The sequence below is a fragment of the Pristiophorus japonicus genome, chromosome 6 (assembly GCF_044704955.1).
Source record: "Pristiophorus japonicus isolate sPriJap1 chromosome 6, sPriJap1.hap1, whole genome shotgun sequence".
NCBI lineage: Eukaryota > Metazoa > Chordata > Chondrichthyes > Pristiophoridae > Pristiophorus > Pristiophorus japonicus.
Genome location: NC_091982.1, coordinates 234,712,871 through 234,730,102, shown reverse-complemented (window position 1 = coordinate 234,730,102; position 17,232 = coordinate 234,712,871). Strand labels below are relative to the sequence as shown.

The 17,232-nt window shown below is 42.2% G+C and overlaps 1 protein-coding gene across 2 annotated transcripts in view; it reads right to left on the bottom strand.

Annotated features, from left to right (window-relative positions):
• Positions 1-297: 297 nt before the first annotated feature.
• The window catches only part of tsc22d2 (TSC22 domain family 2), a 107,607-nt gene continuing 90,672 nt past the window's right edge, over positions 298-17,232 (bottom strand). For both annotated transcript variants that reach the window (XM_070883724.1, XM_070883725.1), the window contains 2 exons: positions 6,060-6,111; positions 298-2,027 (listed from right to left, as the gene is read on the bottom strand). In XM_070883724.1, coding sequence (XP_070739825.1) covers positions 1,743-2,027; positions 6,060-6,111 — 337 coding nt within the window. In that variant the 3' untranslated portion in view covers positions 298-1,742. The remainder of the gene's footprint in view (positions 2,028-6,059; positions 6,112-17,232) is intronic.

Genomic DNA, 17,232 nt, shown 5'->3' with positions numbered 1-17,232 from the left:
TCAGGTGGATTGCCTTTTCCCATGGCATTCTACCATCTTGTGCTCATCCTACCTTTGCCCTCTTAACCTCCAAACCAAAGCCAGCCTATGGGAATCTGATGCAATTCCAGGGATCAGCTTGTAATCTTGTGGCTGTAAGTCAGTCACTACTGTTCCACTAGCAGGCACCCCATTCCTACAGCCATGCAATTTCAGCCCCCCTGCTACAAATGTTAGACACAAAGAGGGAGAGATTTATTAAACTACTGTTGCAGTATTGCATACTTTAATTCAAACACTCGGGACGAATAGCACATCTGAATCGGCACGTTGCATTTATTAAATACAATAAAATCTGTAATGTAACAAAACTTTATGCATATGAAATTCAAAACACCATTTAAATGAACAAAAGATGGCTCACTCCATTTTTTTCTGACTAGCATTTAACACTAGCTTGAATCCAACAGCTGTTTTTTTTTTAATATAGTTTTCATTGGACATTGTTCACAGACTAAACTTGTTACAGTAAGAGTGCTCAGTAAAAAACATGAGGTAAGAAACTGGTTTGATAAAGGGGTCATGCAGAACATGCTGAAGAGTAAAGGAAAAAAAATGCTCGTTAAAGCTCGAGGAAAAAATAAACTAAAATAATACGTACAGAACAGCCGTACAAAATAACTGAATTCAGATACACAGCTTTAGCTTCTTTGGTTACAAAGTAGGTTGAACAATTTCACAGCTTTTTATTATTCCCCCCTCCCTCCCACCCCAACACACTTCTGAGGAAAAAAAAAGATTTTTGTTTAAAATGGAGAAAATCATGGCAATTTTTTTTTTCCAGATAAAGAAAACAACAGAAATGAGCACAGTTTATTTTTCTTCATCAAAAAAAAAAGCCCAAATACCCTTTCAAGGTGTTAGGTCACAATGTCCGGTGCCTACTTGTACATGTCTGCTATGGTCTTCCTTATAATACTTACACTCTGTACAAAATTTACATTCAAACTGGGATTCGACTGTTGCAGAAGATCCCCATGGTAAAACTGCCATTAGTGTTAGAACTCTGAAGCCAGGATTTTTTTTTGAATTTTATTATTGCCTATATATTTTTTTAAACTAATATATGCAATCCCAACTATCGCTTGCTTTTACCAGTAATCTTTATAATCTTTAATTTCAAACTTACAAAAAAAAAAGATTCTGTGACATTGTTCATTTACATATGAAAATAGCAGCCCTGTAATAAATAAAAACAAACAGTGAATGAAAATTCATGTATGCAAAAAGTTACTAGAATGGTGGCTCTTTTCAGACAGAGCTGCTAACTAGATCTTATTGTTAGACAAGAAGGCGCAATATCCCACAGATTTCTATTTCTTTTTATATATATGTATGTGTGTGTATATATATATATATATATATATATATTATATATATATATATAAAACCTTGGTAAGCCAGAAAGATGTAGGTACCCACTTGTCCATAAACCTGATGAAAATCAGCTTTCCTCCTACGAGATACAATCCTTCAACCACCTCTCGCTGTGCAGTCAGACATTTGCGGATGCCGACCGAGACATCGCACGTAGAAAGCTCTTGCGGATGACTGTCTAATACTGAGAAGGCCAAAGAGCAAAAAACACATTTAAGCATGGCTATTTGCTGTTCAATGTAGAGTGGTAAGAACACCAGTGGCACACAGAGACAGATTTTTTTTCATTTTTTGAAGGTTTCTTTTCCTATGCAGGTGAGCAATTTTCATGCAGACGGGACGTTGGGCTGCGGCGGAGACTGCGTCTGTTGTGCGCTCTGTTGAGGTTGTGCTACTGCTGTCAGCTGCTGTGGTTGTGAAGTACTACTGGGATTGGTCACCTGGGTCTGCAGCTGGGGCAGCTGAGACAGCTGGTCATTGTTCGCTAGTGACTTTAATAGTGAATTCTCTCGCTCTAGTATACAGTTCTTTTCAATCAACTCTTTGATCTGCTCCTTCAAGACTTCCACTTCTTCTCTCACAGCGTACATCAGATGACTTTTCACTAAATCCTGCATTAAAAAAAATATAATCAATGACTTGTACAGTGGTCAGCAATCCTTCAACATAACAGAACTGCCCCATTCACTTAGTCTGTGAGCAAGAGAAAGTGATGTTAAGGCTGGAATACTTTTTGTTCAATGTACCTTGTTACGAACAAAATAATTGGATCAAAATAAAGTGTTTTTTTTTAAAAAACAGCAAAGGCCAATTTTCTTGCCAACGTGGAGATCTCAATGGTTGCCCGGTCCCTCTGGTAACCCCAATTACAGGAGTAGCTCCATTGCAGAAAATAGGGATCAACGATTTCAAACTGGCCGTCAATCCACAAGGCTGGGGATAGATTTTTGCCTTTTGTAGTCTTGTGATCCACGCTCTCAATACAGCCAGAATGCTTGTGACTGATGACTGACATCAGATCAGCCTGGCAGGGAGGGCTGCTCTATTCAAGGGTCTCCATGTCAGCAAGATGATTGACTTGCAGAGAGACAATTTTCTGCTACAAAAGATCTCCTTTCAAAAGTGCAGTTTAGTTCTCACTATTTGCACATTCCAGGGCACTTTTGATTACAAAACAGCAGCCAAGTGCATGATTCTAACGCCAATGGCTGCACTTGGAAACCGTTACCAGGTGCACTTACAGTGTCTGATTGAGAATAGCAGTAGTCGGAAATTCAAATATGGGTGGGTAAGGGGGATGATGAACTACTGCAGCTCCCAAAACTGGCACAGCAGTTTAGAGCACGAGTACCTAGAAAACACTATGGCGAACAATGTGTAATAGATGTTTACAGCACAGGAAGCCATTCAGCCCATCGTGCCTTGCTGCAATCCAAAACTCATCCCATTTCCCTGCTCCCTTCCCATGGCCCTGTATCTTCCTCTTCAAGTATTTGTCTCCGTTTCCCTTAAAAGATGCGATGGCCTCTGCTTCAACCGCTCCGCTCAATCACACATTCCGGCAGATTCCTGCATCCTCAGTATTTTGCTTTTGCATTCTGTCTATCTGTATGTTTGTATGTATAAAAGAAAACATGGACTGTTCTTGAAGATTTCTGTTCTTATATATTAAGGGAATCAAGGGATATGGAGGTAGTGCAGGAAAGTGGAATGAGGTTGATGATCAGCCATGGTCCTATTGAATGGCGGAGCAGGTGCGAAAGGCCGTATAGCCTTCTCCTGTTCCTATTTCTTATGCTATCCAGCCCTTTAATTAAAATTCAATTATAAAGCATGTTGGAATATGGTTCTCGATGTGCCAGTAACCCAGCATTACATCAATTGTCAGCTATCCTTGGGTTTAGCATCAAAGGCAGCAGTCCAGAAACTGAAGGGACTGCAATGTCTGACCTGGAAGGATTTACTAAAATGCTCAGATTGCAGAGTTTCCATTGTCCTATGCAGTCTTGCTTCAGTCAGAAAATCATTTGAGAGATAATTCAACACTACATTAACTAAGTTAGGTTAGTCTATAATCAGATTAGTAGGTATCCTCAAATTTGACTATTTTAAAGACAGCCTATGATTGGACGAACTCCGAGGGCTGTACCTGTACTCCATCCAGCGCCACACCGGAACGTAATGGAGCAGCTTCCTATATTTGAGGGCCAGGAAATAGTGATACCCCAAAACACAATAAAACTCCCTTGGATAGTAACCACCCAATTCAAATCTGGAGTCAAGGATCGTACATCACAAGAGCTTTTAATTCATCCACTTGGTCAGCAGAAAGCAATGCCATTGAGATATGTACTTTACTGCACAAATAAGGTAATAATTACTTGTATGCCCGTGTCCTAACTCGCACCAAGTCCCGTTCGGCCATCACCCCTGTGCTCGCTGACCTACATTGGCTCCCAGTTAAGCAACGCCTTGATTTTAAAATTCCCATCCTGGTTTTCAAATCCCTCCACGCACTGTCAGCGGTGGCTCATTTGGAAACACTGCACTGTCGGAGGTGCTGTCTTTTGGGTGAGATGTTAAACCGAGGCCCCGTATGCTCTCTCAGGTGAAGGTAAAAGATCCATCAGCACAATTTCGAAGAAGAGCAGGGAGCCCTTCCAGTGACCTGCGTCAATACTTATCCCTCAATTAACATCACTAAAACAGATTATCTGGTCATTATTACATTGCTGCTTGTGGGAGCTTGCTGTGCGCAAATTGGCTGCCGCATTTCCTACATTACACCAGTGACTACATTTCGGAAAGTACTTCATTGACTGCGAAGTGCTTTGGGAAGTCCGGTGGTCATGAAAGGCGCATTATAAATGCAAGTCTTTTCTTTCTTTCCATGGCCTCGCCCCTCCCTATCTCTAATCTCCTTCAGCTCCACAACCCTCATATCTGCGCTCCTCCAATTCTGGCCCCTTGATCATTCCCAATTTTAATTGCCCCACCATTGGTGGTCGTGCCTTCAGCTACCAAAGCGCTAAGCTCCGGAATTCCCTCCCTAAACCTCTCCGCCTCTCTACCTCTTTCCTCCTTTAAGACGCTCGTTAAAATCTACCTCTTTGACCAAGCTTTGGTCAGCTGCCCTAATATCTCCTTATGTGGCTTGGTGTCAAATTCTATTTGTTAACGCTCCTGTGAAGCGCCTTGGGGATGTTTTAATGCATTAAAGGTGCTATATAAGTACAAGCTGTTGCTGTTGCATTAGATTTAGATCAGTTCCATTAATGGTGAAGTTGGTAAATTTAGGATGTTACTAATTCTGTACCGATGAGGAAGACCCCAGTTTCTTTCCTTGGTCAGCATCAAGTTGGTTATTGAGCTTAGCTGGGTTGGCAATAAAAGTGTAACAAATGACTGGTTACAGCGGAGAAGAGAAGAGGGGGATTAAAGAGAGACTTGAATGATAGACTAGAGGGGAGAACCAAACTGGAGTATAAGGTTAGTTCAGGACAGGCCCGAGATTTGGAAGGAAATATATATTTTTTTAAAGTGACCGCTTTTACTATGGAGCAGAGAGCTTCTGATAGGAGGGTTGGGGCAGGTCAGGGCAACATGCATTCAATTGTTTACCAATTTCCATCAATAAATCCCCAGATTTTTTTTTGAGGTGGTGAATTGGAAGGAAAAAAAAATTCCTGTTGGCTTTTAACTAAGATGAGGTCAGGAAATGCACACGCATCATCATAGGCAGTCCCTCGGAATCGAGGAAGATTTGCTTCCACTTTTAAAATGAGTCCTTAGGTGGCTGAACAGTCCAATACGAGAACCATAGTCCCTGTCACAGGTGGGACAGATAGTCATTGAGGGAAGGGGTGGGTGGGACTGGTTTGCCGCACGCTCTTTCAGCTGTCTGCGCTTGATTTCTGCATGCTCTCGGCAATTAGACGCGAGATGCTCAGCACCCTCCCGGATGCACTTCCTCCACTTAGGGCGGTCTTTGGCCAGGGACTCCCAGGTGTCAATGGGGATGTTGCACTTTATCAGAGAGGCTTTGAGGGTGTCCTTGTAACATTTCCTCTGCCCACCTTTGGCTCGTTTGCCGTGAAGGAGTTCCGAGTAGAGCACCTGCTTTGGGAGTCTCATGTCTGTCCAACACTGTTGTAAACGCAATGCCATCATCACAGATGGACCCAATTATCATCAGGAAAAGAAACTACCGCTGTACAATTTAGACTTTTAAATTTTAGATTTGGGAGTTGGCTCCCTCAACGGGTTACAACCAGTATACAGCTAAATGTTGTAAAATACCCATCAAATCTTGCACATCATAACTAGCATTGAAGCAGCCTTGTATTTATTTACTCAAAAGAGTATAGATTTTTGACTTTGCAAAACTTAAGAGCACGTGCTAACAAAAGTCTGACTAAGTTATCTAGTTAATAGGGGACATTAATCACTGATTGGAGGTACCAGCTTGACTTGCGCCACCTTTTGATAAGTCCCTCAGACGTGTAACTGGTCGGAGAAGTTTAAACCAAGAATCTAATTTGTATATTTATATTGCAAATAGGTAACAGAATATAACGGTGGAAAGTGTGCATTGTTAGTTTGAAGAGAAAACAAATTAAATATTAAGGGATCATTTCACTTACCATTGCCTGTTCTATCTTGTTGTCGATTGCTACCACACTGGCTCCTGAAGCACTGTAAAATAAACAATGCGCACCATGAAATACGCAGCACAGCATTTTCAAAAACCTCTCAATGAACATTTTTACTGGGTGCAATGCACCTCAACTACAAGCTGGTAAAACAGGCCACTTACATCTCCTCAGTGGCAGCAGGTAGCAGAATGTAAAGTACAAAACTGACTCTTCATTTAAAAGTGAAGTAACCAGCACGTGGAGTACAAGCAGCACACAAAATATAGCTCAAGCCTTCCAATAGGACTGAGTGAGTTTTAATGTCAGTTTTTCAAAATGACACCCACAGCTTTATTCAAACTCCTCCATAAACCTGCTTTGTATCGATGTAATCTAGTTACAAGATCAGATTTCTTGGAAGAGACTTGCTTTTTGTTGTACATTTCTATGGACAAATTTCAGCACATTGACTTGACATTGATGTGCAATGATGTCCAGAACCTGCAAAATCTGAATTTGAAAAGGCACAACAGGTATTTTTTTGTGGTGGAGGGTTGAGGAGACACTAAACCCATTGTATTTGGTAACACAAACTTTGGTTGATTTGTTTTGAATTCATCAGAATCCAATATCCTCAGCAACATGTTAGACGCGTCATTCCACACTTGGGTTATTGAGAAATGCACGGAAGACAGTTGCCAGTATTTTAATGGGAGCAGCCCATATTACACCCACAGCAAAGCTGAAGCAGTAGGTCACACAGAAAGACTGAATTACCTCGATAAACTTCCTGACATTCAGGTGCTTTAAAAAAAAACTGGATAACGTATTCATCAAGTTTAAATTGGAGAGAAAAATCATTGCTTTTGGTCGGATGTTGGTGCCACCAGCTCCTGGCACACAGCTCCCTTGTAACCAGCGACACCCTAGCAAACGTGCCACAGTCGGAAAGCCGACGGCTGGGAAAACTGTTCCTTTTCATTGTTTTAAAAGCTTACTCGGAGTTGTTGCCAGCTGTGCATTTGCATCAGCATCCAACTAAACTCAATCTGAAAACTACTCGGAGCCACATGGTTCCTGGCATCACATCGGTGTCAGTTTCTTCCCCTCCGCACACACAGAAGTACTATAGATAGTGACAGTGCCTAAAGAACCAATTCACATGTTTCAGCACAGCTCACGCATGTTATTCTTGGAATTTATACTTGAGTGCCCCAGTCATCCATTCTGGACAAGCAGCACAGTTAGATTTAGACTGGGAAGAGTCCCTACATCAGATCGGGTCAATTCTTTACATCATTTAAATCTTCTACTCAAGAGGAAGTTCATTGTGGCACCAGCTCATGCTAGTTTCCTTGCATAGCTAGATCATGACGCACCACATACTGTAGAGAGGGGAACTCTGGAAGGCATTAGGAACCTGTTAAATGCTCAGCAAGCTTCCTATTAATATTGCCGTATTCTGATTAAAATACTTCAAATAAAAGCTGAAACTTTAAGAATTTAAACACTTGAAAGCACAGTCCACCTCGAAACAACATGGTGCCAGGAGTGCGGCTGGATGGGTCGCACTGAAGACTTTGTTCTCCATCCTCGTCCCACTCCTCCCCCACCATCCAAAATCTAGGATCAGCGAGGACAGGTACTAATCAAAGGGCAGTCACTAAGCAATGGCCAGGCATGTCCCAACAGGTAGCAATGCTTTTTAAAAATACTCCAGATTGTCAGTCACGCTGCACCGGATATCCTAATATAAATGCTTGCGTTTTATACAGAGCCTCATAATACAATCACCTCAAAAGCACTTCATATTATTTTAAGTGTAGTGAGCAGTGAGCACTATGCCGGCAAATGCAGCAACCATTCTATGCAGCACAAACAACTGATCAGGCGATAGGCAAAAGAACTAGAGAGGCGACATGAGGAAAACAAGTTACTCAGCGATTTGTTGGAATTTGGAATGCGCTGCCTGAAAGGGTGGAGGAAACAGATTCAATAATAATGTCCAAAAGAGAATTGGATAAACACTTAAAGGGAAAAAAATGAGAGCTATGGGGACAGAGCGGGGAGTGGGAATAATTGGATCGCTCTTTCAAAGAGTCTTTCAAAGATGGGCTGAATGGCCTCCTTCTGTGCGGTATCATTCGATGACCGGTCAATCTGCATTTTATGGTTGAGAGGCACATGATGGCCAGAACACTGGGAGAGCACTCTGTCCTTCCTCAGATAATGCCATGGGATATTTAAACAGCCACTTGAACCACCAGAGGAGGCAGACAGGGTCACAGTTGAACATCTCTCCAGGTTACCTAGTGGAAGGCACCTGGAAGGAGGTCACTGGCCTGCCATTTTGACCAAGAATGGCAAAAGCAAAACAGGGATGCAAAAAAAGCAACTTCATCAATCACAGGGACACCAAAAACTGTGGCAGAAACGTTGAAAACCGTGGTAATAATTCCCATTATTTTAGATTCAAATTTCATATACACATTAGGATACTGAAAGCTGTGCATTTTGCAGAATCTAGAAATTCTAATCTTTAAAATAAGTTGCAGCTAATTCACCTAGACCAACAGCTGCAACATTCATTTCTCTTTGCATTGGAAGTGAAATCGGAACTGTGAAAGGTTTTCCATTCACTCTCGGCACTAAAAATAAAATGCATCTGTTAAACAGCAGTTGTAATGTCCTGAGCTTGTCTATTTCCTCTCGGCAAACTAGAGTTCCCCAGAAACCCATTTCAGCACACTGAACTGTCAGCTGCAAGTTTGACCAGTAAAAGAATAACGAAAGGCATCGTCCCCCACAGGTCTCTTCCTCCATCGGCCACACTCTTACACTAAACAAAATCGGCGGTTCGGAGCAGGCAGCATTGCAGAACTCGGCCTGCGATTCTGCTTTGGGGAGTAGGGGGGGGCCAGTGTAAACGTGGAGAGCCAGTCCCACACATTTGATCTTTAGCATTTTCTATAAAAGTGAGGCCCAGCTCTCCAGTCCAAATATAAATGTGGGTTTGTGGTGCACAAAGGCCCTCTCCTGAAGCAGAATCTAGCGATATCACGAGTATAAAAGCATCCAAAAGTACCTCAAAGATGTTTATCTGCTTAGCATGTGATGACCTTTAATTTGCACTGTGTCAGAAAGTAACTATTTTATAAACATGCACAACGCTGTTTTCTATAAATACTTCTGTATTTATCTAAATATCGATACACAAGTATTTATCTAAATATTCTCAATTCCCCGATTAGTGACCAGTCACGTTGCCTACATGCCCCCGGAACCTCATGTCACCACCCCACCTTCAAAAACATTAAGACTTTTATTCCCTTCAACTGTGCTTTTGACATTTCTAATCTTCTTCCTTTTTGCCTCCGTTTTGTGTCCACTTGCTATCAATCACTCTAAAGTGCTCAGAAACCAATGCATATAATGAGCGCTGTAGAATTGCAAGTCGTCACCTTCATTGTCATCTATACATCTTGGCCCCTACACTTCTCCTAAAATCAGTTAGAATTGTTTAAAATTAAAACTCCTGAAAATGCACAGCTCCTGTTAATCTACTCGACCGGTACCTAGTGACAACACTGGTACAAATGATGTGTCAGCTGTGGCTCAGTGGGCAGCACCCTTGCCTCCAAGTCAGAGGGTTGTGGACTCAAGTCCCACTCCAGAAATTTGAGCACATAAATCTAGGCTGACACTCCAGTGCAGTGCTGAGGGAGTGCTGCACTGTCGGAAGTGCTGTCTTTCGGATGAGACGTTAAACCGAGGCCCTGTCTAACCTCGTAGGCGGACGTAAAAGATCCTGTGGCACTATTTCGGAGAAGAGCAGATGAGTTCTTCAGTTGCTCAGGCCCCAAGCTCTGGAATTCCCTCCCTAAACCTCTTCGCCTCTCTTTGAAAAGGTATATAAAAAGGAAGAGGGTAGCTATAGTAAATGTCGGTCTCTTATAGGATGAGACTGGGGAATTAACAATGGGAAGTAGGGAAATGGCAGAAAATTTGAACAAATATTTTGTATCGGTCTTCACGGAAGACGACATTAAAAACATCCCAATATTATTAGTTAATCAAGGAGCTGTAGGGGGAGAGGAACGTAAAACAATTACTGTCACTAGAGAAAAAGTACTAGGCAAACTAATGGGACTAAAGGTGGACAAGTCCCCTGGGGCAGCGGATTGGAAAACCGCAAATGTAATGCCCCTATTCAAGAAGGGAGACAGAAAGCAGGAAACTATAGACCAGTTGGCTTAACATCTGTCCTTGTGAAAATGCTGGAGTCCATTATTAAGGAAGCAGTAGCAGGACTTTTAGAAAATCATAACACAATCAAGCAGAGTCAACATGGTTTTATGAAAGGGAAATCATGTTTGACAAATTTGCTGGAGTTCTTTGAGGATGTAACGAGCAGGGTGGATAAAGGGGAACCTTGATGTAATGAATGGTATTTGGATTTTCAAAAGGAATTCGATAAGGTGCCACATAAAAAGTTACTGCACAAGATAAGAGCTCATGGGGTTGGGGGGGTGGGGGGATATATTAGCATGGATAGAGGATTGGCTAAGGAACAGAAAACAGAGTCGAGATAAATGGGTAATTTTCAGGTTGGCAAACTGTAACCAGTGGGGTGCCACAGGAATCAGAGCTGGGGCCTCAGCTATTTGCAATCTATATTAATGACTTGGATGAAGGGACTGAGTGCACTGTAGCCAAATTTGCTGACGATACAAAGATAGGTGGGAAAGCAAATAACCTGCAAAGGGATATATAGATAGGTTAAGTGAGTGGGCAAAAATCTGGCAGATGGAGTATAATGTGGGAAAATGTGAGGTTATCCACTTTGGTAGGAAGAATAAAAAAGCTAAATTATTTAAATGGAGAGAGACTACAAAATTCTGTGGTGCAGAGGGATCTAAAGGTCTCTGTACATGAAACACAAAAAGTTAGCATGCAGGTACAGCAAGTAATTAGGAAGGCACATGGAATGTTGGCAAGGGGAATGGAGTATAAAAGTAGGGAAGTCTTGCTACAACTGTACTCTAGGTTGGTGAGACCACACCTGGAATACTGCGTACAGTTTTGGTCTCATTTAAGGAAGGATATACTTGCTTTGGAGGCAGTTCGGAGAAGGTTCACTAAGTTGATTCCGGAGATGAAGGGGTTGTTTTATGAAGAAAGGTTGAGCCTATACTCATTGAAGTTTAGAAGAATGAGAGGTGATCGTATTGAAACATATAAGATTCTGAGGGGGCTTGACAGTGTAGATGCAGAGAGGATGTTTCCCCTCATGGGGGAATCTCAAACTAGGGGGCATAGTTTCAGAGTAAGGGGTCACCCATTTAAAACAGAGATGAGGAGGAATTTCTTCTCAGAAGGTTGTAAATCTTTGGAATTCTCTACCCCAGAGAGGTGTGGAGGCTGGGTCATTGAATATATTTAAGGTGGACAGACAGATGTGTGAACTATAGGGTTATGGGGAGCGGGCAGGAAAGTGGAGTTGAGGCCAAGATCAGATCAGGCATGATCTTATTGAATGGCGGAGCAGGCTCGAGGGGCCAAATGGCCTACTCCTGCTTCTTCTACTTATGAGCTTAAAACCTCTCTCTTTGGTCAAGCTTTTGGTCATCTGCCCTAATTTAACCTTATGTGGCTCGGTGTTAACTTTTTGTGTCTCAATAACTGCACAAAGTGCCTTGGGACGTTTTAGGTGCTATATAAATACAAGTTGTTGTTGCTATCCCCCATATCCTATGCAATGTTTATCCCTCAACGAACATCACAAACAGATTATGTGCTCATTATCATATTGCTGTTTGTGGGATCTTGCTGTGCGCAAATTGGCTGCTGCGTTTCCTACATTACAACAGTGACTACACGCCAAAAGTTCTTCATTGGCTGTAAAGCGCTCCGGTGGTCATGAAAGGCGCTTTATAAATGCAAATCTTTTAAAACTTGATAAACAGCTTGAGAAAAAGAAAACCTGAAATATATCAAAACCAAATATACAGGAGGTCCTTGTAAATATAACCAGCTACCTCAAGCCTCTGCAAGTTAAACAGCAAGTCGTATTAAGGTCAACATTACAAAACCACCCAACATTCTCCCCTCAGACTGGCTGGCATCCACAAATACCTTTCTCTCAGTTCCCTCTCATTTCAACCATCACCTTCCTTTGCATCGCTGCTCTTACCATTTGAATGGCAGCGCTCCTCTACTGCAGTCCTAACTTCCGTCGCTAATTTCAACGCTGCTTTCCCTACATTCATCTCGTTCAGCTGTCTCTGGTTTGAATCAGCAGTGTGGGTTGAGGCTGGAGTTGGATGGGAAAGTTGTCATTTAAACACTGCTAGTATGATGCTGCTGCTGGGCCCCCACAATCTTTAGCAGAATTCGGTGGTGAACCGGCCAGAAAGAAAAGCCAGGCAAGGCTTTGCCTGCATGTAAAAAAACTGCCACATAACCTTTGGACCCATACAAGAAATTACATTTTCTACTCTTGTACACGAGTATATACAGCAAGCCGAATTTTCTGCACCGGCTTGTAGTCAATGGTCCCGGTAGTTTGCACTATGTTCGGTTTCTTTCAATGCACGATCCCTTTAAATTTCTGCGCATGCACGGTATTTCTGATGTAAAAGCTTGCGAGTGGCCTGAGCAGGAACTTGCAGATTACTGCACGGCTGCGCACGCACACAGCTTAGAAGGAAACATTGCTTGCAACATTGAAAACATCTCAGAAGCTTGAATTGACAGTGAAACAAATATAAAAAGGGCTTTTTCCTGGCCAATATTTATCCCTCAATCAACATAACAAAAAAAACCAGATTATCTGGTCATTATCACATTGCTGTTTGTGGGAGTTTGCTGTGTGCAAATTGGCTGATGCGCTTCCCACATTACAACAGTGACTACACTCCAAAAGTACTTCTTTGGCTGTAAAGCGCTTTGAGATGTCTGGTGATCATGAAAGGCGCTATATAATTCCAAGTCTTTCTCTTTTTCTTCCCACGTTTAACGGCAGCAAATTAATGGAGCCGATACGCTCAATGCTGAACACCAATACAACAAAGCACTTCCGGAACATCTGAGAGAACTTCATTTCAGCTTTATTGCTCACTTTCCATTTCTCTCCAACTCGGACAGAATTAGCAGAATACTTTGCAACCTCTTCACCATTTTTCTTTTGACTGCCTTTTACATAGTAAAGCTTTTATGTGCCCAGCTATTACAAATCTCCTGTTACAATTATTCTCCTCCTGCATCCTTCCTCTATGCTCCCAGTTAAAATGCCATCAAAAAGACGAGTACTGAAATCTCAATAAACTGAATTATTTCACTACTCAGGTTTTTAAATGAAACGCTCCAATGACCGTAAACTAGAATCTTAAAAACATTTAGCTGTAGTGCTTTAAGACACAAATGCAAGAGATCTTTACATACAGGTCACGACAGACATCATCCCGACATCAGACACCCCAATAAACAAAACTTACCGCAATGTCCATTTTTTAATTCTGTGTGAATTACAACTTCTGGATGTCATTTTTATCAACATGTGCATCTCTGATGCTCAAACCCAAAATTACTGCGAGAGAATGGCAAATGCTGCCTGTTAATATATACACTACATGCTTCCGGCTTTAGCAACAGGATGCATCACGAATTCAAAAATGGCACCGTCATAGCCAGCAAGGGGCAAGTGCAGGCAAAAATCAGGCACTATATTTGCATTGGCACCTGATCATGAGGAAACACAAACCACACAGACCATGTCTTAGCTGACGACGTCTAGAAAGACATACGATAAGTGATTATACGGTAAGGGATACGTAACTACACACAGAAGTAATTTCCGTCACCTTCACAGAAAACAGGTCAAACTGGTTGCTATTTAAAATGTTAAAAACAGTTATGGTTCTTTTAAGAACACCTCCCATTACTTTCTTTAAAAAAAAAACATTAATAGTTCCATATTCTCTGAAGTTTAATGTCTAAACTTACACGCAAGATCTCCAGGCGACTCCAGTCTGCCACTAATAGTTATATAATTATTTTGCAAGTGGTTGTGCATAGCTGAAGTTTTTTCCCCAAAGCATTCGGTTCTCTTTCTCTCCCCCCACCCCCGCCTTTTGGTAAATAATCATAGTAGCTTTATGGCACTGCATGCACTATGCTCCTTTGTCAAGTTGGATGTTCACAGCCCCCAGCCCCCCCCACCAGTTCATGTGTAATTGGTAAAACAGGTAAAATCCCATTGCTGACTCAGGTTTAGCTCAAAACTGCCAAGGACCATCCACCAGCAAGAGTGTCCATGGGCAATTTGTACAGGTCATGATTGGTGCATTACTAAACTGTACAGCATTGGAGCAGATTAAAGTCAGAATCGTCCAAATTAAAAACAAACAAAAAGAACTTGCATTTATAGAGCACCTTTCACATCCTCAGGATGCCCCAGTGCCTCTCAACCATTGAAGTGTTTTTTGAAGTGTACTGGCAGCCGGTTATGCGCACAGCATGCTCCCACAAACAGCAATGAGAAAAATGACCAGATAATCTGTAAGTGACATGGATGAAGGGTGATCTTATGATCAGATCAGCAATGATCGTATTAAATGACTGAGCAGGCTCGAGGGGCCGTATGGCCTACTCCTGCTCCTATTTCTTAGGGCACCACGGGAACACCCATCTTCAAATAGTGCCAAGGCATCTTTTATGCCCACCCGAGAAGCTAGATGTGACCTTGGTTTAACGTCTCAACCGAAAGATGACACCTCCGACAGTGCAGCACTGCCTCAGTCCTGCACAGGAGTGTCAGCCTAGATTATGTGCTCATGTGTCTGGAGCACATGTCATGACCTTCTGACTCAGAGGCGAGTGGTACCCACTGAGCTAAGGCTGACACCAAGATGGAGTTTCCCCAGCAGTACCCTCGCAGTTTAATATCATTAACTTAGTCAGTACAGCAAGTAGCTTTCTGTAGTATGATAGGATCGTCAACAAAGTTTTAGTGGAAAAAATATGGGGCTTTCCCAAGTAGCAAGAAAGAGTTTAACGGCAAAATAAAAATATAACACAGACTTCAGGAAAAAGGGTACAAAGCTGATCTGCTGGTAGACCAAATTAAACCAGTACGTGGAAAAAGTGGTTTCTGAAGCTATCTACCAGTCATAGTCTGACGTACATCAGTTCTAATCTAATCCATATGGGTCACTGCCCATAGATAATGTGTTCTGGCATGCCCATTCCCGACTCTCATTCCTTCCCCCACACCCATGTAGTTATCTCATGCAATGCTTCAGATTGCAAAGGGAGACCTGAAACATGCTGAAAAACACTTCGGCCTAGTTCTTTCAATGACTTCAACCCTGTATTGAATAAAAAGTCTGGTTTTGAGAAACAGTTTTCAGCCAGCCAATCAGGAACTACATTTTAAAATGGGTTGAAGTATAAAATTGAGGGTGCATCAAGTGAGACAGGAGAATAAAAGTGAACGTTAAAACAGATGCTGTAAAGTCAAAATAACAAATATAGAAAATAGATCAAAATTGAGTTGTGTACAGACCTCCAAACAGTAGTAGAGATGTTGGGGAGGGCATCAAACAGGAAATTAGGGGTGCGTGCAATAAAGGTGCAGCAGTTATCATGGGTGACTTTAATATGCATATAGATTGGGCTAACCAAACTGGAAGCAATACGGTGGAGGAGGATTTCCTGGAGTGCATAAGGGATGGTTTTTTAGACCAATATGTCAAGGAATCAACTAGGGGGGGAGGCCATCTTAGACTGGGTGTTGTGTAATGAGAGAGGATTAATTAGCAATCTTGTTGTGCGAGGCACCTTGGGGAAGAGTGACCATAATATGGTGGAATTCTACATTAGGATGGAGAATGAAACAGTTAATTCAGAGACCATGGTCCAGTTAATTCAGAGACCATGGTCCAGAACTTAAAGAAGGGTAACTTTGAAGGTATGAGGCGTGAATTGGCTAGGATAGATTGGCGAATGATACTTAAGGGGTTGACAGTGGATGGGCAATGGCAGACATTTAGAGACCGGTTGGATGAACTACAACAATTGTACATCCCTGTCTGGCGTAAAAATAAAAAAAGGGAAGATGGCTCAACCGTGGCTATCAAGGGAAATCAGGGAAAGTATTAAAGCCAAGGAAGTGGCATACAAATTGGTCAGAAATAGCAGCGAACCCGGGGACTGGGAGAAATTTAGAACTCATCAGAGGACGACAAAAGGTTTGATTAGGGCACGGAAAATAGAGTACGAGAGGAAGCTTGCAGGGAACATTAAGACGGACTGCAAAAGCTTCTATAGATATGTAAAGAGAAAAAGGTTAGTAAAGACAAACGTAGGTCCCCTGCAGTCAGAATCAAGGGAAGTCATAACGGGGAACAAAGAAATGGCAGACCAATTGAACAAGTACTTTGGTTCGGTATTCACTAAGGAGGACACAAACAACCTTCTGGATATAAAAGGGGTCAGAGGGTCTCGTAAGAAGGAGGAACTGAGGGAAATCCTTATTAGTCAGGAAATTGTGTTGGGGAAATTGATGGGATTGAAGGCCGATAAATCCCTAGGGCCTGATGGTCTGCATCCCAGAGTACTTAAGGAGGTGGCCTTGGAAATAGTGGATGCATTGACAGTCATTTTCCAACATTCCATAGCCTCTGGATCAGTTCTTATGGAGTGGAGGGTAGCCAATATACCCCACTTTAAAAAAAAGGAGAGCGCGAAAACAGGGAATTATAGACCGGTCAGCCTGACATCAGTAGTGGGTAAAATGATGGAATGAATTATTAAGGATGTCATAGCAGCACATTTAGAAAGAGGCGACATGATAGGTCCAAGTCAGCATGGATTTGTGAAAGGGAAATCATGCTCGACAAATCTTCTGGAATTTTTTGAGGATGTTTCCAGTAGAGTGAACAAGGGAGAACCAGTTGATATGGTATATTTGGACTTTCAGAAGGCTTTCGAGAAGCTCCCACACAAGAGATTAATGTGCAAAGTTAAAGCACATGGGATTGGGGGTAGTGTGTTGACGTGGATTGAGAACTGGTTGTCAGACAGGAAGCAAAGAGTAGGAGTAAATGGGGACTTTTCAGAATGGCAGGCAGTGACTAGTGGGGTACCGCAAGGTTCTGTGCTGGGGCCCCAGCTGTTTACA